The 23860-nt window shown below is 41.5% G+C and overlaps 1 protein-coding gene and 2 long non-coding RNA genes across 6 annotated transcripts in view; 2 read left to right on the top strand and 1 right to left on the bottom strand.

Moving 5' to 3' along the window:
- The window catches only part of LOC148644084 (uncharacterized), a 19786-nt gene extending 14618 nt beyond the window's left edge, over positions 1-5168 (top strand). The window contains exon 2 of the long non-coding RNA XR_015928825.1: positions 4593-5168. This is a non-coding gene — a long non-coding RNA (uncharacterized LOC148644084). The remainder of the gene's footprint in view (positions 1-4592) is intronic.
- The window catches only part of LOC148644085 (uncharacterized), a 22838-nt gene extending 3344 nt beyond the window's left edge, over positions 1-19494 (bottom strand). Inside the window, exons 1-6 of the mRNA XM_088614732.1 lie at positions 19338-19494; positions 14500-14654; positions 11685-11827; positions 8079-8225; positions 5733-5879; positions 4189-4357 (exon numbers count right to left, since the gene is read on the bottom strand). Coding sequence (XP_088470858.1) covers positions 4189-4357; positions 5733-5879; positions 8079-8225; positions 11685-11827; positions 14500-14654; positions 19338-19445 — 869 coding nt within the window. The 5' untranslated portion in view covers positions 19446-19494. The remainder of the gene's footprint in view (positions 1-4188; positions 4358-5732; positions 5880-8078; positions 8226-11684; positions 11828-14499; positions 14655-19337) is intronic.
- LOC148644086 (uncharacterized) overlaps positions 11817-23860 on the top strand; it is a 66221-nt gene continuing 54177 nt past the window's right edge. For all 4 annotated transcript variants that reach the window (XR_015928824.1, XR_015928823.1, XR_015928821.1 and 1 more), the window contains exon 1: positions 11817-12573. This is a non-coding gene — a long non-coding RNA (uncharacterized LOC148644086). The remainder of the gene's footprint in view (positions 12574-23860) is intronic.

Raw genomic sequence — 23860 nt, forward strand, 5'->3', positions numbered from 1 at the left:
AAGTGCATATTGCAGCATGCACGCTAATATTAAACATCCCTGGAACATAAAGCAGTATTTATAGATCTGAGAGATTTTGATCATTTTTACAAGCATAATTGAATCATTTTACCATGGGGTATTCTGTTAAATGTGGTGAGAATCAGCATGATATGGTACACCCTGGATGGGACGCCAGTCTGTTGCAGATGAGACACAGACGCACCCACTCACACCAGGGACAATTTTTCAGAAGCCAATCAACCAGCCAGAATGTCTTTGGACAGTGAGAGGAATCTGGAAAACCACAGCACCTGAAGGAAACATGCAGACTCCACACAGACAGCACCCCACGTCTGGAATGGGGGGTCACAGTGTTGTGAGGCGGCAGTGTTAACCACTGTGCGGCCCCGAATAATATCTTATGAGCAATTATATGAGTTTGAATCTTTTTCGCTTGCATCGTGCTGATATAATCAAATGCTGAATACCAAAATTTCAAAGCCATCATGTCCCATAAATCTTTAAAGTAACACATGGATGCGTAATGGGAAACATTTGTAGAATACATCAGAACACACTTCTTTTCATGTTGGGATCCTTCGTAAAGCATCTCGGTTGCAGTCATGTATCAATATGCTACTTCCAGACAGAGCAGGACAGGATCAACTGGCTCCTCTGTTTGGTAACCTTCCCTATACCTGCGATTTCTTTGTTTTCTTTCTGTTGCCATAAAATTGAGACTTATTTCCCAACGGGCCCTGTAGAGACTCGAGTGCACATTTGACACCCACATGCAGCATATATTAGATCCGGCTGTGCAACACTGCTTTCACTTTGGGGCTAAATTTAGTCCGTTTAAGGGCGATTCCTGTCGCATTTACAAAGAACCTGGAATCCAGATCTCGGGCTTTCCGCAGCTCATTTGTGATCAAATAAAAGTTTTTAATCTGTTTAGTGGTTTTCATTGTGCAAAAAAAAAAAACGGACAGTATTTTCTATTCATTTTAGGAGTTTAGGTACCAGGGAAATAGATACTTTAAAATAATACCCACGATTTCACATTTAATGCCCATAGAAGACCACTGGAAATCAAGTTCCTCTGTTCAGACAAAGTCATATCTCTGACCCTTACAGAAACCACCAATATCAAAACTCTGGGGAAGTGTACAATATATAGCTTTTATCACTGGTACTTCCAGTTGGAAATAATTGCAATTCCATTCACTATTTTAGCATGCATTCATCTTCTAACTGCTTCATCAAATTGGGGGTCGTGGGGGAGTCGGATCCTACCCCAGCAAGCAACGGGCACAAAGTGGGACAGGATGCCAGTCCATTGCAGGGCAGACAAATACAGACACCACTCCAATTTTCCCAGAAGCCAATTAACCAACTACTATGTGTTCAGACTGTGGGGAGAAACCAATGCGAACACAGGGAGAACATAGACTCCACACAGACAGCACCCCAGGTCCAGAATGGGATCAGCACGTCTTTTGAATATGTATCACCTCTGGTCTTTACAGAAATCGGTTTATAGTCAACTACCAACCTCACCAAAACCAGCAACTCGTACTGTGAGTAAGACACTTGATACTTTCTAATTCATTTACATTCCTCAACTCTTTTTGTGATGAAAGGAGATGGTATTTCTAAAAAAAGACTGAGTGAATTAAACAAACAAGCAAACCATAGGTACAATTATACGTTAACCAGAACATAACGCATCCACATCAAAAGCCATTTCTCCTCCACACTGAGAACACAAATAGACCCTTTCCATCGATGGAGCAGAAACAAAGATCACGGCAATTATTTGGTCCGAAGACTGAAATCACTCTGCACCATAATCCTTCATTTGAAGGAAAGCCTTCATTTTATAACGTTTTATTTAAAACATGTAGAATAATGTGCTACCATGATTAAATTACAGTATATCTACAATCCAATAACATTTTAATGTAAAACACTACTGTGACATAAGGCTTTAAAATTTTTTGCCAACATTTAGCAGCAGAAAAATACTTTTGGAATCAGTCCACTTTTCCCCCATTTAATCAGTGGCCTTCAGTGGCAACTCATTCCGATCACAGCCTTTGGAGCAGCTGAGCTACAGTACCAGCAGCCTAAAGCCTGATCGTCACGGAGAGGCTGGGTCTGGATATCGGAGGTGTGACCACAAAATCCAAATCACCATCCAGGTGCAGCACAATAGGATATCGTGCATTATTTGGGGATGAAAACCTAAAATTTGAGCTGGGACTTCACCTCATTGTAGTGGTGAAATATGAAAACAGGAGTTCATTTAAATCCCCCCCTTTAAGAAGCATTAAAGAGAGATTTTGGTTGTGGCTATTTTTTATGTACCGTTTTGTAACATACCGTCTTACATTGTGTGGTTCAGTCTGTTCTACTGCGGATGTCCTCAGAGAACGGGGCAAATAACTATTCCACCCTACATGTGGCAATAAATTCCTCTACTCTACTATTTAAATCTGCAGTTGGATAAAATATCTACTGCAGTCTTTGGATATGTGTTTGGATTCAGCTGCTGTTTACATACTTAGTTTGTTTTGTGTGTGTACCCAGAGGCTCTGGAACAGATACTGCATGACAGCCAGCAACTTGTGTTAGATTTACTGGAAGGGCTGGTCTTTTCCTTCGATCTGCTCCTCGTTCCTGGTCCATTTGTTTTCGATTCTCTGTAATTGCTATTCATTCCTTCTCCAGATGCACAACGGCAATATAAATTTCCATAATGGCTGAGAGCCCAAGGTTTAAGAGCTGGCAGGGTGACCATGTCAGTATATCGTAGGATTTTATGATGAGGTGATCAGAGGCACTGTCAGGCGATGGCTGTGCTGTAGGATAGAGCTGTGATATAATAAATGCTGAATTCTGTTCCAGCAAATGCTGTAGCCCTTGGGTCCCAAGAGCATCCCATGCTTAGGAGATCTGCAGAAAATAATCTATTTTCAATCTATGTGTAATCATACACATCATCATGTATTGAAAGCCATCATCTGTCCTTTTTTGTGTGTCTTTTTCCTGTGAGACACAGTGTGAGTAAAGTAAGGGAGGGTATTTATTTCTCCCCATTGTTGCATACTTTTATGAGATCAATGAAATTGTGGCACTAGTAGTGGCGAGGAAGACGAAAACAATTTGCTTTCAGCTGTAATTGATTCCAGGTCCTTTGTGCAGGACTTACTCTGCTCACCTACACACAGACCGTTAAAACTTGGTTTTGTAAGCATGGAATTATCCAATATCCAATATAGGATCATGGGCCAATCAGAGCCTATCCCAGCAAGCAATGGGCACAAGGCAAGATATATCCTGGACAGGATGCCAATCCATCACAGGGCGCACACAGACATGAACACAAGACAGGCTGCTTTTCCCAAGAGCTAATTAATGTTTCTGGACTGTGGGTGCAAACTAGAACACCAAAGAGAACCCCATGCAAACACAAGCCCTACACAGATGGCACCCCAGTTCCAGAATTGGACCCAGGTTTCCAGCGACTTAGATTCTATTCATTTGATGTTGAGAGTGCTCTGTTACTGCCTGAGGATTTGTGTCTCAGTGTTAAGGGAATATGAAATGGAGACTGGAAGCAGTAATCTGAGTTTCAAAGGCAATTTGCTCAATAAAAGACAACAACAATAATGTACACAGTAGCCATCCATTAATTGTGCCTCAGCCTCTCCCTTACTTCAACACATGACAAAATATTAACCCTAAATATACCATAGTAATAGCGTGTTGTCAGGGTGGCAGTGAGGCATGATGGGTAGCGCTCTGGTCTAATAGGTGTGTTATGTCGTCAGATCCCAGTGGGAGACACGGCCGCTGTACCTCAGAGGAAGGCACTATACCCATGTTACTCCACCAGGCCTTGCCAGTATAAATGAGTTCCAATTTAAACTACTTTCAGTTGCTTCGGATACACATGTCAGCCAAAAACATCTGCTGATAATGATGTCAATTCTGTGTTGACCAAGTCCCCCTCTCTCTTTTTCTCTCTTAAATATATCCACTCTTCGGTGGGAGAGGTGCAAGTAGGTTCTTATGAATTAATATTTCTTTGGACAGAATTCGGAGAGGCAGGACTATGAACGTTCTTCCCCTCTACCCAATTGGAGTTTGTTTACAGCTTCTCGTGGTGCTCTGATACCTAAAACATACACCTCATTAAAATACCTCCCTTCTTCCTCCTCGTCATCTTCCTCCTCATATTTTGTAGAGGGCAAGTAGAAGTGCAATATGCCTGCAGCAGGTGTCTCTCTGGAGTCCCCATCAGCGTCTCTGGATTCCTTGTGTTGAACCATATTGGTTTCTGGAGGCTGGCTTGCAATTCTTCCCACATGTGCTGAAGATCGACACAGACCGAGGGTTGAATCACAAAAAAAAGAAAATGACAGACTGGTCAGTATGACAGAAACACGCTGCCAGTGTCATCGAGAGGATTTTGATATTACCATGAGCTGGCTCTACTGTGATGAGCTCTGTGTCTTTTCTGTTTCTGATAATTGAGCAACACCCCCCTGCCATTTGTTTCTTGTGCGTTTTGTCAAATGGTTTGTGATTTGTTTCTTTTTTTGCAGCACGCCTGTTCAACACGGATGGGTTTTCTCCTGGGACAGCGCCTCAACACGACACTTTGCCTTTGAGGAACTTGAATCAGATATTTACACCAGATAATTCAAGCAGGTTGTGCAACTGGTATTGTTTGATAGACGTATTCTGACAAAGGGACAGGACGTGACATTCAGTAGTGTCATATAAGATGTTAACCTCTCCAGTCCATCCTAGCACTCCTGCAGTGACTGCCTGTTATTTCTGTCACCCTTCAGCCAGATGTTACACAGTGCTTCACTGGCATATGGAAGTCCTGTTTCTCAAGTCACATCTGGCGTGCCATTGATGTACTGTAAGGCCTTTCTAAAAGCTGTGATATGATTATTTGCTTTTGTGAAGCACAGAAGATTGTTGACTTCTGGAACGGTCCATTGTCCTTGTTTGTTAAACAGGTATCAGTGGAGCAAGGATGATGATGTTTGATTAAGGCATCTAGAAACACACCTTGAAACATTTTGAAGGACAGCGATGGAGAGAGATTTTAGGTATGGAGAGAGATCATTCCTTGACTGATTAACATTACAAATACTGCGTTACCTTTCTTTTTGTCTGTTTGTTTTTGGAATTAAGTAGTATAAATTTAACAGTTCTTTGACAGTGACCACACTCTTTATAAAGCTCCTTCTGCTCAAATCATGTGTGCTCCATCTGCTATATTTTCTTTTGTACCTGTTCTTTGACTCAGTCAGATTTCCAGTTTTGTCCAAAAGCAGTTTTGCTATGTGCAAAAGGTTAAAGAATCACCAAGCTGTTTGCTTCACCATGGGCTCCCACACAAGAGTTCTCAGAGGGACTTTAGAGAACAGCCTACTTTGCATTTAGGGTAACACCATCCCCATTATTACATTCCCCAAAACATTTCACTCGCCAAGTTAAGAGTAAACATTGTAGAAGTTTGTTTCTGTGGAGCAGCTAATGAGACGACTCAATCTAATTAGGAACAGATCATCATATGTTGCCCATATACCAGGAACCGCAACCAGTGATCAAGAAAGGAGATTTAAATTATGTTCTTAAAAGTGCAAAGGTTTACATGGATATAGGGTCTTTTTGGAAAGATCTGCCTTGTACCCGTTATGAGCAGACAATTCAAGAACCTCTTTTACCTTGGTCAACATTGAGCCCATCTTTAAGCTGTAGGGAAGACTCCTCTCCTGGTGCAGCTCCTCCTGCCATCTTGTGAAGAAGCCCCACTGCTCTCGGGACCCTGGCACTGTGCGGTCTCTCCTGCAGACGGCAGCGAAACCCCTGGACTGGCAGAGATAAGAGCCGCAATCCGGATCATAACTGGTCCTTTTCTTCTTTCAAGAACAAGTTCTTCAGATGAATGGCTCTGCACCCATGGGTTGAGGTGGGGAACACTTAAAAAGATAGTGTTCCCTCTTGTCTGCTATCACCTGTTTTCAGCAACCCTGGTCTTTTAGCGACCCAACCCTTCAGAGCTTATGGGCACATTCAATCATTGCCTAAAGATCATGCTAGTAAAAACAATGATCGCTTCAGCTTTTGCCAACGCAGTGCGAGCTGCAAATTGAAATGGGTCGGAAAACGTCTGCGGGAGCTGGGAATGTCCCTTTGCTTTAATGCGCGCGGTTTGTACAAGGCAGCGGGGCTGTGATGTATGACTGATGGATGGAAGACGAGCACCGGTTGTGCGAAACCTGTTGAAGATGGTGGAGTCGGTGTGAAACAGATGAGCGAGATGCATCCTCGCCAAACAGAGGCGATAAACAACGCAGCAGACTTGGTACACGTGGCGCCGCGTCAACAAAACACAGCAGCACGAGTTTCGAGCATTCAAAGCCCAAATCTCCTCATTTCAATTTTTTGCAAAAGAACACCCAGTAATAACGCTGCTGTACAAAAGAACGAAAAAAACAACACATTTTTTAATTGTGAATGGCGTCTCGCTATTGGAATCTGTCCGCTCTGCTTGTGATCAGCGACAGGAGACTGTAGTAAATATGCTCCAAGGACTGGTGCTGGGAGGTGGAGGGGTGGCTGTGTTGTCACCCTCTCTCGCATATCAAAAGGCCGTTTCAAGGAGTGAAACGTGAGAGGGAACAGACAGTTAAGTGTTGACACACCATCTCCAGATGGCAAGAGCTGTTCGAAATGACAGTAATTAAGAATCGGGGGAACTGCATTTTCAACCATATACAGTACATCAACGCCACAATTACACTTTTATATTCTTTATGGGGTAGTCATTTCAAGGTCTACTTGTCTTTGCGTTTTAAAGTTTTCTCACTCGAGGATCTTAATTAAAACGTCCCTTATTCCAGACAGTAAAGAAATAAAAACCAGTTTTGAAGTAACTGGCAGTAACTGACAACTTGAGGATTATTGAAGGAAGGAGGCGAAGACAGGTGGCCTGGTGTTGAAGTGTTTAGCACTGCTGCCTCATAACTCTTGGGCCTGGTTTTGATTCTGGGCTGGGGTGTTTTATGTGTGGTATATGAATGTTCCAATTTTCCTCTCACTTCCCATAGACATAAAGACCTGCTGACTAGATTAAAAGGTGTCTTTGAATGTTCCTTGTGTTATTTTGTGTGTGTTTGCCTTGTGATGGACTGGTATCTTGTCCAGAGTGTAGTCCTGCCTTGTGCCCAGAGGCTTCCAAGATAGACTTCACTTTCTCAAAACGCTTTCCCAGAAACAAGCAGCTTTAAACTGAATGGTCAGCATACTTGGGAGTGATTACTTTTTGGCTAACCTGCAGCAGAGGTCTAAGGTCTTCAGAACCAGCTCCCCTGGTCAGGGATATAATAATTTTTTTGTTAATGGTAACTTTTGTTTTGATACAGACTAAGCTTTGATACAGTGAACCGCAAACTTCCCATCAGCTTAGTCATCCGTTCCTATTTTCTGTGTTTTCCCATCCATTAGTGAAAACCTAGGACCATCCTTACAATGTAACTGAGTTCATAATTACCATGTGGTGACTTTCTATAACTTAGAGTGGAGCACGTGCTTGTATTGCACATTAACACAGTGGCAGGATTGTCCTGATTACTCACGATTTAAAACAAAGGTGGTGTTGATTAAAGTTTTAGATCCTTAACTCTTTTGTTGCTTAACTGTTTGCATCAGAGTTTGACTGGCTCCCAAAAACAGCGCTCAACAGGGCTTCAGAAAACAGCCTGCTGGATGAGTAAGGTAAGCACAGAAATTTTTAGACTTCCAAAAACATTTTCACTCTCCTGATTAGGGGTGACCTGTGTGGAAGGTTTTTTTTACTTTAGTTTCTGTGGAGCAGCTAATGAGACGAGTCAATCTAAATAGGAAGAGGTCATCATATCCTGCTCATATACCAGGAACTGCAACCAGTAATCAAGAAAGGAGATGTAAATTATGCTCTTAAAAGTGCAAAGGTTTACATGGATATAGGGTCTTTTTTGGAAAACTGCCTTGTACCCGTTATGAGCAGACAGTTCAAGAACCTCTTTTACCTTGGTCGACATTGAGCCCATCTTTAAGCTGTAGGGAAGACTCCTCTCCTGGTGCAGCTCCTCCTGCCATCTTGTGAAGAAGCCCCACTGCTCTCGGGACCCTGGCACTGTGCGGTCTCTCCTGCAGATGGCAGCGAACCCCTCGTGCTAACAGACGTAAAACCACAATGAAGATCATGTCTGGTTCTTTGGTTCTTTTGAAGACAAGGCCTTCAAAACAATGGTTCTGTCTCCACCAGCTAAAGGTGTAGAACAGGGTGGAAATTGCATGGTCAGTTCTTAAAAAAATGATATTGCCTTTGAGCTACACCTATTATCACCAACCCTGGTCCATCAGTGACCCAATCCTTCAGGAGTTATGGGCACCTTCAGTAATTGGCTAAGGATCCTGCTTATTAAATCAATTACATTTATACCAAACGTGGTTATTGTTTGTCCTGAATTCCTTTTATTATTCCTTTATTATTATTGTTTTATTATTCCTTTTATTAACCTGTGCTCCAGTGCCTTGTATATTGTGGAGATTGCTGAAAAATCCTAGTATACAGAAATATTTGGACCAGAATTTCCAAACCAATGCCCCAGTATGGTTACTAAGGACACTTTGCAGTCCTTTAACATTCAACCAAGGTCCTGACTACACGAGGGACCCCATGATGTCCCAAAAGTACAGCTGTCACGTATTCTGAGGGAAAGGTGGGGAAAAAGACCCCGTGCGGTGTCTGAGAGCGACAACTGAATTCCAAGGCGAACGCCATCCGAGTCGTGAGGCTAGTGCGAGGGCGGAGATCGGTCGCAAGGCAAATCGAGGAGTCGGGGGAAGTGTCACGGATGTCTGAAAAACGAGACGAACCGTGGAGAGACAGGAGAGCAAAAATGACCCTATGCGTAGCGGCGGAACGGGAAAAAGACCCGGGCTCGTGAGTGCAAAGTGTTCAGGAGTGTCGTATGCCCTCAGGTAGCGGACGTGGGGCGACCTGGTGCTAGGCGGGTCTCAGGACATCCGAACGTCAATGCTGAGCCCGGGCGGAGTGCTAGACCCGGAAATATATAGCCCAAGGGAAAGAGACGGACCGGAAGGACAGCAAATAACCGGAAATGAGAGACAGGACAGAGCAGGAGCGCCCTCTGGCTGCAGAGGGCGTGACAGTAAGTCACTCACTGCACACGTAGCTCAGGCTGAGGGAACCTCGGTAGTGGGCGAGGACAGGTTGCAGAGTGGGAGTTTAAACTGACAAGGGGAGTGAAGTCAATTAGTGAGTGATCAGCAGCTCGTGGGAATGCAACGCTGTCAGCGTTGCCCGCGTGCGGCTTGTGACAACAACCTGTCTTTCCTCAATTCAATTCAATTGGAGCAGTATTTTCTCGCTGGTACTGTTCTGCTTCTCCTTAAAGTATGAGAGGAAGGCATTTTTACATCTAAAGAGACTGCACTGTGAGTACTGAGTTTTGATATTGGCAGTGGATCTGCAGCATCCAACCACCCGATGACATACATTTGACCAAACTGCAGTTTCGAATGAATTATGTTTTATTTTTGTCTCTCATTGGATTTCTGTTTTAAGGGCCATTAGTTTTGCTGGCGGCTCTGAATTGATATTTTCAATAGGGGCTGAATCAATGTAATTGAGCAACACCATGTCCTAGAGGAGCGTAGCTGCGTTGTATGTTTAGAGCTCTATAAATGATAGAGTTGAGTGAAAACCAGCCAAGCATGGCTTCGTTTTATGGGTCGTAATGGGAGTCTGAAACAACACTGTGAGGATTTTCAGCATTTCTTGTATCTTTAGGATCTGATTTTTCTGACAGGCCTACTCGCCTAAAAAAACACATATACAATAATAGGTGGGAATCAATCCTCTGCTACAGGAGAAAAAAATGAAGAAGTATTTGGAAATGACCAAGAAAAATGAGACATACCCCATATGCCCTTTCACATGGGATCAACGTACCAGGTTAACAGTGTGAAAACATCCAAGCCTAGAGCCATAAGGCACTGTGCCCAGTGTGGAGACAGCAGGGACTGGATCTGTCTGCCATAGTGCTAATCTTCTGGGAGCTCCAGTGAACATGTGTACTTACCTAACTGTCTAAGGACTGAAGGAAAAAGAAAAACATATCGGCCAGCGTTTTGAAAGGGACAGCTGTGGGATTTTTAAATTCACTCATGGAACTAGATAGTTATTATTGCCGTGCTGTAATTACATCAAAAATCACTTCCCAAGATTCTTGTTTCACTTATTTTTTTTACCCAGGGGTCTGAAAATAGTCTTACAGATCTCAAGTGTATTGTAGCCGAAACAAAAACGAAATGAAAAGGCACTTTTTTTTTCTACTTTTATATGTTAGTTTTACAGCTAAAGCTGCAAAAAGGCATTTTCACAGTGAAGCAAATAATCTTAACAGAGATTCCCGAGAGCAGGGCAGCACCTGGCTGTTCTACAGATCATTTCCCACTACTTGGATCATCTGAAAAAAAAATGATTCAAATTCCCAGAGGATAAATTTGGTGCTGAATGATCCCTGAGGTATTATAAACACATGGGAGGCGGGGAGCACAGCTGAAGTTGCAAAAAAAGCTGCAAGTTTTCCTAAAAGAAATACAATTGGATCCACTGGGAGAAAATGAAAGGAAAGCTGTTTCTTGAAGGAAGCCAGAGTATGGACTTCAACAACATGGCTCTGTATAGAAATTCAGTACCAGTTCAAACTGATAACCGCATTTTGAAGCACCTCAGATTTTTCTAATTATTTGGACCAAATCCATAATATTACCACTTGATGGACACACCTGGAATGCTGTAGCTCACAACTCACCTTTCAACAGGTGACATTGGGCACCTTGGTGTTGATGTTTTTTAAACCAATCAGTCTAAGTTATTTAGTCTTAATTTCACCCCAGGTCTCAAAATCATTGAAGATGATCTAAACCGATGGGATATTCTCTATGTTGCGCATATCGCTGGCTGCCTTCCGTGTGTTTAATTTCCTGGACCTACAGAACTCCTTGTGTGCTGATCCAATCACTCCACTGCTTTTGGCCAGACTTTGAATGAAGACTTACCTGGCTTAACATGAACCATACCGCCTAGGATCTCTATTACAGCCACACCTGGAGATCCTAAACTTGGTCTCTCTGTCTTCCCAGGAGCATCAAAGTCCTGACCTTTATTATTAGCGTTACCATAAAGAAGCCCAATTAAGAGATTCTCTTGGCAGCAGGCTTCTCCAAATTATGGTGATCCTGCTTACTAGATGAATGGAATGGCTGGCAATATTTCACAGCCTTGTTGAATACAGTACATGCTATATTATGTTCTGGAAGTTCTGACTCTTTCAGAGACCCATCTTCTTCAGTGGAGGTCCCTAACATTGTGGCCAGCAGGTGTACAGTATGAAATGCAGTCAATTTTCTGCTAACTACCAAACAGGGTGTATGGGCTGAATGGCATCCTCTTGATTGTAACCTTTCTTATGTACTTATGAGATGCTGTATGGATTTGCTCCTTTTACATGTAATGTATTCATACATTGCCTTGGATATATGCATTATTTAAACGACTGAATGAGGATCACAGCAGCAGCAATGATGATCATGTGTGTTACCAGTGAGGGGGGCGTCTGCTGTGTCGCTGGGGATCATGCTGGTTGTCACGGTTGCGCTCACTGGCCTCATGCCGACTCCTGTGGCTCTTCCTGACGCCAGCATCTCTTCACTGCTCCCCTTCGGATCAGAGACGCGAGCTGAGCTGGGTGAGGAGAAGGGAGTTACTTTCCCAAGGTATTTATGTGACCGCAAAGAGACAGAATGGTGGAACTGTTTTTTTTTCCCCGAGGGGACATGAAGGCCGTGAGGTTTCCATTCACACGGGAGAAAATAAGACCGAAGTGAGTTCTTGACCTAGTCCTACCACATTTGAAGATCTTGCTAGAACACAGAGCAAGGGCTGAGGTTTTGCTTCTCACATTCCACTGTTTACAGCTCCAGTCCAAAACATTTGAAAAGCAAAGGAGTATGAAATGTCCTTCCTCCAGTTTTCCAGCTGTTCATCAGCATCACCTGTCTGAAAGTTTGCACGAACCCTCTCCTGTGGAAACACCTTCACAATGACTTGAAGAAAGGAGAGAATGAATTGAAACCTGGAATGACACTTGCATCATTTAATCTACAGAACATACTGTGACTAAATGTGGGACAGAGTCATAAAGGGAGTGTACTTCGGGCTTAGAGTGTTGAGACGCCTTTATCCTCTTTGACCCTGTCTCTTTAAAAAGTTGTAGTTTCCTCTGTGTAAGGGACATGGAAACTACACATCCCAACATGCCATTGGGACATGGCCTGCTCATTTCCTGTCTAATCAGCCTCAACTGTGAGGGATTAGCTGCCTGCTTGATGGCTTTAAAAGGGTGTGGCAAATACACATTGGGCTTTTTTGTTTGAGAGGGACCAGAGAGTTTTGGTGTTGACTTTTCTTGGATGGAAAAAAAGGACAGAGTGAGTAATATTGGAGGTTTTGGTGTTTGTTAAAGACTGTTTGTTTATATTATTATTGAATATATTAACCTGAGTGTGTTGAGGACAAAGCATTTTACTGGCTTTTCTTGGGAAGTGTAAGGTTGTGGTCTTGGTTGGTTGTGACCTGAGCACCCCTGAAAACATCACAATATGCTTGACAGTCCTGGTGTTAGGGCTGCCACATGGAGAGGTCAAGATCATGTGAGTGACTGTGTCTTATTGCAGAACTGTTTCTCAGTGCTACAGACTGTAATAAAGGTAATGAATGTGATGCAGGGGTCCATTCTGTTTAAAACAACTCTCCATGGGTTTCTCCCATACTTCTGCTAAAAGGAAAGATACAAATACTTTTGGCACTCAAGTGCTGCTGTGGGCTTCATGTTGTTAACAGTGGGCTGTCCAAATGAGACACTGGGCTTTTTACTGAGTGTACGTGGGGTCAGCTTTCTTACCTCACTGCAAAGGGCCAGAGCCAAGAAAAGTAATGGGATAGTTCAACCCGAGAGTGAAGAGTTGCTTAGAACTAATGAAGTTAAGCACTGAGACAATGTAATGGTGCATTCATCTTCAATTAGTTATAAAGTTAAGATCATGATTTCACTGGCTAGGCATTGGAAGGGGTAGAAACAACTGGCTGTTGGTGAACACTAACTCCTGGCCTGTAAAGGCTGATGAGAGAATGTTGGCTGAGGCTTAGGCGTGGCCTTGATGCTTGCCAATCCTTACAAATTCCTTGAGAAAGCTTCAGCATCCTCCTCCTTTTAGTGTAACTGTCGGGGACTAAGCTTTTGTCCCGCAATTTCTTTTAAAATGGAGTTATTGCCAGTTGCAGCATGAGAATGTGGAATTCCAGCAACAAATTTAATAAGTCGTGTTATTTGCTGTATCACTGGGAGGTTCTAACAAGCAAAGGCTTAAAACTGCTGACTCAGGCTTATAGTTAATTGTGCTATGCATTTATTCATTGCTTACCCTTATATAGCACTTTTCTGGATGCTCCAGTATTAAATACTGTACTCACAGGGGGTTAACCTGTGATGGACTTACAAAACATTAAGGTGAAATCACTCTCCACTTGCCTGATGTTTACACTATCTGTATAACCCCCTTTTATGAGTTTCCTCATATTGGTTCAGAATTGTATTCAGTCAAAAACATCGGATTAAAAAGAGCTAGTGGGTCAGTAAGCTCAGCATGGCTCGGAAGATTTTTATACTTGAATCTTTCGGCTTTACTACCGATTATACTCCCACTTATTTCTGGGCCCTACTGTCTGTGTGGTAAAGATTGAAGTTCCTCCCTCAGCCTGGGTGTTGAGCTCTAGTGTTCAGGTGCTGGTCATGTCATTTGGTGACTTGTAGCTCACAAGTGGAATAGAGCCACCAGGGGTGTTTGGGATAGGTGTACCAGGGCACCCTGGGTTCTTGGCAAAACAGTCACAGGGCAACATGGTCCTCCTCCCATTGGATCCAGCACTACTTTAAGGCACTGTGGGGCTTGTAGCACTTGTAGCAAGATGGGTGGTCAGGCTGGAGGAGAATGGGCATCAGTCCTCATTCTCTTAGTGTAATGCAGGAGTCATTGCTGTGAGCCAAGATGTAAAGAAATACCTGGTGTGGCCAAATAAAGGACTATGTCAGACTGGATTTTGGTCTTCATGATTTGATGTTATGATGTTACCCAATACCACTGGACACCCATCATCAAACAAGTCTTTCCTGAATCATTTTATTGTGGTGGATTGCCTGTTAGACCACAAAACACAACACAAGACATGACAAAATATAGACAAATTGGTTTAAAAAAACGCACATATAAGGGTTTAGTACTCTGAAGCAATTTGACTTTTATATTGGATTAACTGCTTTTGTGAAACTGAGAGATCTGTGTACTGTGAGTACTCACCAGACTTTTTGGGGACTCCGAGTGCTCCGTGTCCTTCTGCATTGTGGGTTCCTGGCAGACTGTGATCGAGGAGTGATTCCCATCATGTCTGACAGATCAGGGATGACCACATCCTTCACAGCCAGCTGAATCTGTGTCTTTTCAAACTGGTGCATCTGAAAAGATGAAAGTCTCTATTTTACTGAAATAGCACAATAGGAAACAAACCACAACAGTAGTTGGTAACAAAGTGAAGCGAGTATAAAAATTCCCCAAAGACATGACTTGTGTTTAATCTGATGATAACGGGGGGGAGTGCAAGGTTTATTCAATATCTAAAAAGCACAGTTTTCTCCATTTTCTTTTGGTTGTGGTTAGGAAATGTCTCGGTAACAAATGTTTAAGTTTAAAACTAGACTATTTAGGTGAATCCTTTTCTTATTTAATACTTTAAAGATCAATGCTGTGACCTGGTGTGAACAGTTACAAATAGTTATTGGTGCTTGAAGTGTATAATCTAAAAGGACAAATTTGTACAAAAAAATAAAGAACTGGATTCAGACCAGGACTGTGTACTTTTGAGCCTTTAGCAAAATGCCTGACTCCTCAAATCTGATTGATCAGAGCTCAGTGGCCTGTCGACTTTACTCGCTGCAGGTGAGTTTCATTACCAGTCGAACAGACTGAAGTTTGTAGTTCAGCTTTGGGAAGGTACAGTTTATGCAAGAGAATGTGCTTACAAAAAGAAAGTCTTGTTTTAAAGATTATATCCCCCAGATTGTGAAGGATATTTATTTATACTTTTACCCTGGTATAACCTTAGTTTAACTCGGACTTCCTAGAGATTTATCATTTACCACTGAGTCTAGGAGCCCCTATACACAGAAGAGCAGGTGAAAACAGGATAAATTACTTCACTAGTCCAGATTGTAAAAGCCCAGTGTGCGCTTTTGTCAGCACACTTGTGGCACTATTCATAAGGGAAGAGGATTTTTACTGACCAGTCTTGCCCCAAGGACAATGCCACCTACAGTGTAGTGACCTTGGTCGCGATAAGGAATTGGTTTTGGAAGCAAATGGTGCAGCAGGATACACTAATACAGTAATTGTATCTCATGGGATCATTTAAGAAATGTCGTAATACTAGAGAAAAATATTTTAAGAAATATCAATTGTCAAATGTAGATCATCAATAAACAACAGATTCCATTCAAGAATGATTTTTAAATACAAGTTAAACTAGCCTCTGATACTTTTGCAAGTAGAAAACACTTTTTATAATTCTGTTTGCCACATTGTTTATAGAGGATATAAATAGCTGTCATGTTAAATTATTTAAAGAACTCCTTCCTCTTCAGTAACTCCTCCAGGGACCCTGATAAGTTTTCTTTTTTGATGAAATGAAAGGCCTGTGGCCCTACTGCTGTTGAGTGCTTTCAAGTTCAAATTCTCATGACCCTGTTTATCAAGGGGGAATCATATTTTTATACATTTTCCAGATTTCTTTGAGGTTTCAAATGAAAGGCACGATCTTCAAAAACGTGTGAAGATTCTTTGCAGGCCATTCCTGGCAAACAATCAAACTGAATTATTGACTGTTCACACTATATCCGAAGGGACCACATGCTTTAGGACAGATGGCGCTGAACTAATTTTGAGAACATTAGAAGGGATGCAGAGAAGAGGAGACCACTTGGGATATCCAACTTCTTTGATTGCCGTTAGTTAAATGGTCATCCATTCATTCTTGAAAGGCGTCAGGTTACTGACTTTGACAGTATGGCAGGGTAGCGTGTTTCAGACTCCCAAGCTCTTGAATAGAGTTCCTCCCATTCTTGGTTTTTAAGTCCACTTCCCTTTGCTTTCCATTTGTGTCCTGTGGTTATTACATCGCTGATTCAGGAAAGTGCTCCAAAGTCAACCCAGTGGAGCCTGAGCCATGGTAGTCTTCTCTGTTGAAGGCTCTGTTCATGGCTAAAAATATTCAGCTCTGTCATCTCGTCAGTGAAGGAACCTCCTTTAAGTCTAGTAACGCCTTTCCTCACTCCTCTTTGAACCGAATCCTCAGTGGGGTTTGGGTGCAAGAGAGACCCTTCAAACTACAAAAGAAACCATGTAGCTGTTGAGCTTGAAGTGGATTTCACGCTTTCTCTGTATCAAAGCATAAAATCTTCAAATGAGATGTGGGTATGTCGCTGACATGCTTAAGACTTGTACATATTGAGAGAGAAAGCGCTGAGTGAAACAGAGTACCTTGTCTTTGTTTGGAACTCAGAAATATGACCCTGTTCTTTTTCCTGTAAATCACAGCATGAAAGCAGACAGCCATATTCAATAACGGCTTTGAGTATTTTTCATTGGGAGGCAAAGGATTTCAACCATATAATTTTATATTATACTTTGTCTTCTGTCAGTATTTCTCCATATTTAATTTCTATGGACCCAGTGGTACTAGCATTTTGTTTCTTACATGTTCACACTTGTCTTTATTTTTGCTCTCTTGAGGTGAGGATTTATTAACTATTGAAATGCTGGATGGCATCAACAAAGGCAGCCTAATGGCCTTCAAAATTAAAGAACCTGAGGATGTATGTGGAAGTTGAGATGAATTGGTTTTACTGCCAAGAATATAGGTACTTCTTGATGCCCATAACTACAGGAGTCTGGAACAAGCTAAACTTGAATTTGATACTCTGGCATTCATCACGAAATGGCAAGATTAGATCCTCAAATAACTCCTCTACCAACAACCAAACAAGTTAGATAGGCGTAATGGTCTTTCATTGTTTGTATCGTTTCTTCTGTTCTTAGCTGTGGTGTTGGGGAAGACAGGTTATTTCCTGTCGTGATAATGTGTTTTGTGTGTTCTACAGAACAAACAGGACGGGGTTCAATCTGTGCAGTCAGTTTAGTAGAAGATCCGGGCTCCTGTAGTTCATTTTGATTACCTGTACACTGTAGCTCACTCACAAGGGAGGCGTTTAGCAGCTCAATACATTTGAATCCTTTTTTGCATACCAGATATTGTATCGAACAACTTAACGGTAAAAGAGAATTATAAATGTTTTTTAAAGTCTCCTATCCTTTTTCCTGCCACATCCTTGACAAAAAATGTCTGCTGTTGAGGATTCCAAAAATAGCTAACATGATAATGCAAACCACACCATGTAGGCAATACAGCATAAGGTCCAGAAACATCTTACAGACAGACAACGGATATGTGAACATTTATACTGTATATTTAATAAACATATACTTTGCAGTACAGACACCTTGCTATTTTTAACTGGAATAGTATAATTCATCTTCTTTCCATTTAATTTCTCGGTGTTCCTGTTTTGTAATTCAGTTCAAGTTCACTGCAATTGCATAGGCAACATCACAGCATGTGGTGGGGACCATATGATAAGAGACGTGCCCCAGTTATAAAGTTTAGAGTAATTAGAAGCTTGGCCTGAATTTAGCAGCTTGACAGTTCTGTGTTCATAATGCAATAGATCTATGGTTTCCAACCTCTTGAACAGTTGTAGTCCCTGTGTAACTTCCAGGTGGTCTAGTAGACGTTATAAAGCAAAATTACCGACCTACCACACTCGCACTAATCTCTCCTCCTAAACACATGCGTTGCAGACTGTACAATTTCAGGACTTGGTAGCTGTAACCAAAAGTGATTTTAGTTGAACTTGCTTAGATGTGCACACACTTCAACATCAGGCTTTCAGAGCTATTTAAAAAGTGCCCGCCTGCAGTTCTCATCCAGGCGGCGTGATGAATGCCCAGACATCTTTGAAGTACAGCCACTAGCGATTTGCTGTGATTGCTTTCCCCCCCAAAATTATGAAGCAAGATAAATGTTTTACAAACTCATTCCAAACAGAATTACTAGGAGCTCCATGGAGAAATCAGGATAGCGACACAGATAGCGTCTGATTTTTTTGAGGGTAGAACTTCGTTGACTTTTTTCCCCACTTTGGCTGCAGGTTTTTTTATGATTTGAGCCACATTGATCCGTTTGGTGAGGGCTTCTTAATAGGCAGCTTTTTGAAGACTTCATTGTTAGTTTTCATAATTGTTCACAGTTGCATTTATGCTGTCTTACTAAAATGGTGCTCTCTTTGGGGTGACGTGCAAAAGTCCTCTTGTACCGGTAGCTTACATATACTGCAACTGACATAAACTGGAGAAAATGGGTGGTTTCTAGGACGTCTATGAAAAATAGCACAGGTCAAAAGTCAAAGGGAGGGAGTTTGGAATTTAGCCAGTTCATTCTTTCAAACTAAAAAAATATATAATTGCTTAGAGCCTTAGTTTATTGCCTCATCCTAAATGTAATTCGACTCGGGTTAAAGTTGCATCTCATCTTTAATATATGGAAGATATTCTCAGGCTTAAACTCCAGGTTCTTTCCTCTAATCTCTAAATTCTGTCCTCTGAGATTATGTGGATTTCTATTCCAGACCACATATGTGGAACATTCTTTCCAATAAGTTAATAAGTCTGGGAGAGTGTAAGAACTTTTCGGCAATTCTAACATTTCTGTGGATAGTTAACAATTAGCTGCCTAAGGCCAGCACTGTCTGCAATTTTCACATGAATTATACAATAAACTCATTTTATTCCACCTACCTGATGAGGGATTTGTGAATATAGTTAAACTCTCCTGTTTAAAACACCTCTTATTCTTTTAAATAGTCCAGAACAACTTCACAAACCTGAACTGTGCAGCACTGTCCCCGGTTCACACAGATACATTTTGCTGAAACTTTGAAGTAGTTCAGAGTAGAATGCATTGAATTCTTTGTGAGAGTTTCAGAACTAGCACTGTCTCCGTTCTCAAAACGGGTAAAGATAATTCCTACCTGTCTATATCTGGGATCCCTGTCTTTTGGGTTTTGCTCAGACAGAGCATTCCTGTTGCGATTCAAAAACAGGATCCACCTGCTCCTGGCCTCAATCTTGGGCTGCATTTCCCCCAGCCTGGTCTATGGTTTCTGTATAGCCTCTTGCTTCAGTGCAGTGAAGTTGAGCACAGCTAAGAAGTGTAATCAAATTACAAAGAGATGGGGTGGGTGTGGGGGGGAGAGAGAATGTTGATGTTGTCATGGTGACATTATGCAATCTCCTTTCCCTAAGCCTTGCAAGGTCTCCTCAGGTGGTTTTTTTTCCCCCCTTGCCAGTAAAATGTCAATAAAAACAATTTTCATAACAGCCATAACAAATCCAGCCAAAAACACATAATACATTACATAGATGAATAAATCTTCCACTTTTTTCAAACTTTATCCATAAAATGACATATCTGGGGCAAATAGTAGAGTTGAGGCTAGTAGCCGTACAAATATTAATGAATGCACTCCTTAATGGTCATAGATAACAAATTCTGAAACATTATATAGTTCTGCCTGGTTCAGAATGAATTTGAAGGCTCCATTCAACATGGTCTTGAACTGAAATGGTAAATTGTCCTGTAATATGTAGGATTTATATCTGTCATATATAATCAATCAGACTGACAGCGTGTTTAGACACTGGCTAGGCTGAAATACTGCAATGGACTGAAGGATCCGTTGTTGGAGAATAAAATCCAAGCCTTGGAAAACTCCAAAGAAGGTCTTGGCCGACTGCTTCTCGAAACGTGTAAAAAAAGTACTGGGTGAGGATCTGTTTCCTACACTTAGGATCATGATCCAAATGAACTACTTTATATCTCAAAGGCTTTCATTAATAAATTAAGTGAGGCTGTGCCTTTAAGGCAAAGATCGTGGTGGCTGATTAATAGGGCATGACCAAAGTACTCTAATAGCCATATCATTGCAACTGGAACATGGACTGAACAGCTGTTTGGAACATTCCTCCTACTTTGGAAATCTCGTTAATTTGGATTGAGTTGTCATGCCTAAGTGAAAGTGATAAGCCAGTATCTTAAACCATTGGCACTCCATTTGCCCTTGTTATTTAGGTTTTATTAGCATTTCCACAAAATTAAAAGAAATTTAATGACCACATGACTCCTTGTAAACATGAAGATGTGCAGTTCTGCAAGACTGTACTTTACTCAGTATCTATTTCTTAATGAGTAACTGTCTCGGCACTGTAGGCAACTTGAGGGTGCCTATAAAGTTTGTGAATCCCTAACCTAATTTGGGGGGATGACTGTTTACCCTTGTTTAATCAAAACCATCCATTTTCTAACCGCTTCTGCCAATTCAGGGTCTTGAGGGACCCAGAGCCTATCCCAGCACGCAGTGGGCACTAGGAAACGCTTTCTTTTGTGTATTTCTTTAAGCTTGCAATCTGTTTGAAAGCCAACATGGTATTGAAGATGGGTTTTATGCTGTGAATAGTGAAAACCTGAGTGTTTATGTAACGCCTGTAACTTTTTTTTTATGCAACCCAGCAAGCTGCCTGGCCTTGATCTGCACCCACTGGGCTCTGTTTCATGATCCCCCTGTTGTGGGAAGGGAACTCCTACTGGTACATCAGCTGATGCAGGGGTAAAGCCCAAGGAGCAGCTCACTGACATGAAGTATCATATCTCCCCCAGCGCAGTCCTGAGCCAGCTTTGGGTCACTGCTGCCTGAGTCGCCCAGTATGTGTAGGGTGTCCTCTTCCAGAAACCGCTGGAATCTGTCTGGGAAGAAAAATCCAGGGCCTGACATTCATGCAACAGGAGAGCAAAAAATACAGAATTTTTGGCATTGTCTACTGCTTATCTGCCATGAAAATTCCTGCATCCTGCTGATTGTGCAGAGCTGGAAGGCATATAAAATGCCCCTTTTTTAAAAAAAAGTCAGGGCCAGAAGACGTAACTGAGACAAAAATGCATACAATTGTGTTGAAAAGCTGAATTGTGCTCTTTTGTTCAGCACAAAGAATACCTCCAGTAATACATTTGCCCATAAGTGATTAAAGACACAAGCTTTTTACAAAATTTTCTAAAGCTTTTTAGAAAATTAAAATCAATTTCAAGCATGTATAACAAAAGGAGAAAAAAATACTCTAGACTTTAGTTAAGGTTATATGTTTTTATTAAGACAGTTTAATTAAATTTAAACTTTCTAATGCTGTAGTCTAATATTCCATCCATAGTTACCAAGCAGGCCTTTAGAATCAGACATGTATCCATTTTCATTAACGGTTTAGTATAATTACATGGTGGTTTAGTATAATTACAGAGGCCAGATCCAGCAGAGAATGGCCACAAGGCAGGGCACACATCTTAGGGCAAACACTCACACACATTGAACAATTTATAATGCTTACACTTAGTGTGCTTTTCTGGACACTCCACTCAGTGTTTTACAGGTAATGGGGACTCCCCTCCACCACCACCAGTGTGCAGCCTCACCTGGATGATGTGACAGCAGCTAGAGTGCACCAGTACACTCCCCACACACCAGCTCTCAGTGGGGAGGAGAGCAGAGTGATGAAGCCAGTTCATAATGGGGATTTTTAGAAGGCCATGATGAGTAAAGGGTTTAACTGGGGTTAACATCTCTACTCTTTTTGAGAAACATCCTGGGACTTTTAATGACCATGGAGAGTCAGGACCTCAGTTTTACAGCTCATCTGAAGGACAGATACTTTTTTTTTTACAGTGTAGTGTCCTCGTCACTGTACTTGTACGTTTGGACCCATACATACCTACTCTTCCACCAGCAACCTTAGTTTTTCCCAGGAAGTCTCCCATCCAAGTACTGGCCAGGCTCACACTGCTGAGCTTCAGTGGGTAATTTTTTTTTGAAGAGGTCTTTGAGATCCATAGTATAAAATACAAAAAAAAAAGGAACTGGAACAAACAGTTTCTGATGTTTAATTTCAATTCTAGCTATTACAATATAATAGCATTGGCTATCTAAAGATTATAGAGCCATTCATCATAACTGGATTTGCTCAGTGATTTTTAAAAATAAAATGAGGTCTCAGAATTTCATGGCTTGTTTAATGTCCTTAGGTGGCCCAGTGATAATGTCAGTATTATGTAGGAGATAGCATTTTACCTCCTAGAAGACTGCCTTGGAAACTGATTTTAACATAAGCAGTCTGTGTTCTTGGAAGTCTGCCTGCCCTCGTAGCTCTGACTGATTAGGCAACACAAAGCTTCTTCTATTACAGTATAGACTGTCAGCCATTCAGTTTGTGACACTGTAGCCTGGTTGTCACACCATGATGGATCACTGATCTCAATGAGCTGCTGAACTATGGGTTCTGGTTGAAGCTGGAGTGTAGATATAGTTGGTCCATCAGAGTCAAGTTACAGTATATGTAGGTTGTTCCTCTTTGAAATATGATCTACATATACTTTATATAACTATATATATATAATTGCACTTTAGAAGATGCATATATTTTTCTGAGTTGCAGAATGTACTGTAACAATAGTTTTTGAAGTTTTTTTTCCCCGTCTGAGCCTGTTAAGTATGAAGCTATTTAAAGGGACAGTTTTCAATAAGAACAAGTAGCTCTTAAGTCTAAATCATTTTTGTTAACTCGTACTGTATGGCCTCACAATTTTTTTTAGTCCAATTGAGGGCGTGATGTTGTTGTAGTCCTTATAATTGAACTAAGTTTCACTGGGATGACAATGTTGACAAATATGCTGTGCTCTTAGCCTTCACAAATGGAAAACAATACATTCCTAAGTACTCATGCGTTTTGGATGGGTGAAAAGGATTAGTTTCTCTTAGTTTAAGTGAAACATTTGACGACAATTTGTATTTTTGAAGCCTAAATGCTGCATGGTGAAAGTTATCTGGAAGGGATTAATGTAGATATTTTATTGTATCTGTCAATTTTATAAAAGTGTATACTGAGAGAAGCTGACTTCAATTTAAAGATCTAACAATACGTTCTTAATTTTTTGACTGCACTACATCTGATGTTATCTGTGGCATGTCATTATTTCACTGGTTGTATTGAGGTACATCCCTGTAGTTGAGGGGCAGCCACTATCCTCATCAAAATATATGCCACTCAGAAGGGTTCCAGAGGTGTTGAATGAGAATGATTGGCTGAGTGGGATAGAAAGCAGAGTAGATGGAGCACTGCTGGAGAAACTGAGCTGTGTGAGCCACTCACTCCTCTGACAGGCAACAGCAGCATCGGATGAGTAGTTAAACAGTGCTCACAAAGGAAATTTGGACATGTCATGGAACATGTAAAACCTGTTGCACTTGTACAACAAATGCATCCCGTTGTCTCAAAAGAAATCTTTTCTGACAAATGAGTCCAAGAAGGTCATGTTGCATTCAATTGACGTGTCAAACGAGTATGTGTCTTTGTTCCGATCTCTTAGCTGATAGGAGTATGCTAGACTCCACATGAGGGAGCTGTTGATGCTCATTCTCTGGCTTTAAGAGGTCCACTTTCTTAGAAACGCTGA

The sequence above is a fragment of the Lepisosteus platostomus genome, chromosome 21 (assembly GCF_059453375.1).
Source record: "Lepisosteus platostomus isolate fLepPlt1 chromosome 21, fLepPlt1.hap1, whole genome shotgun sequence".
In the NCBI taxonomy this organism is placed as follows: Eukaryota; Metazoa; Chordata; class Actinopteri; order Semionotiformes; family Lepisosteidae; genus Lepisosteus; species Lepisosteus platostomus.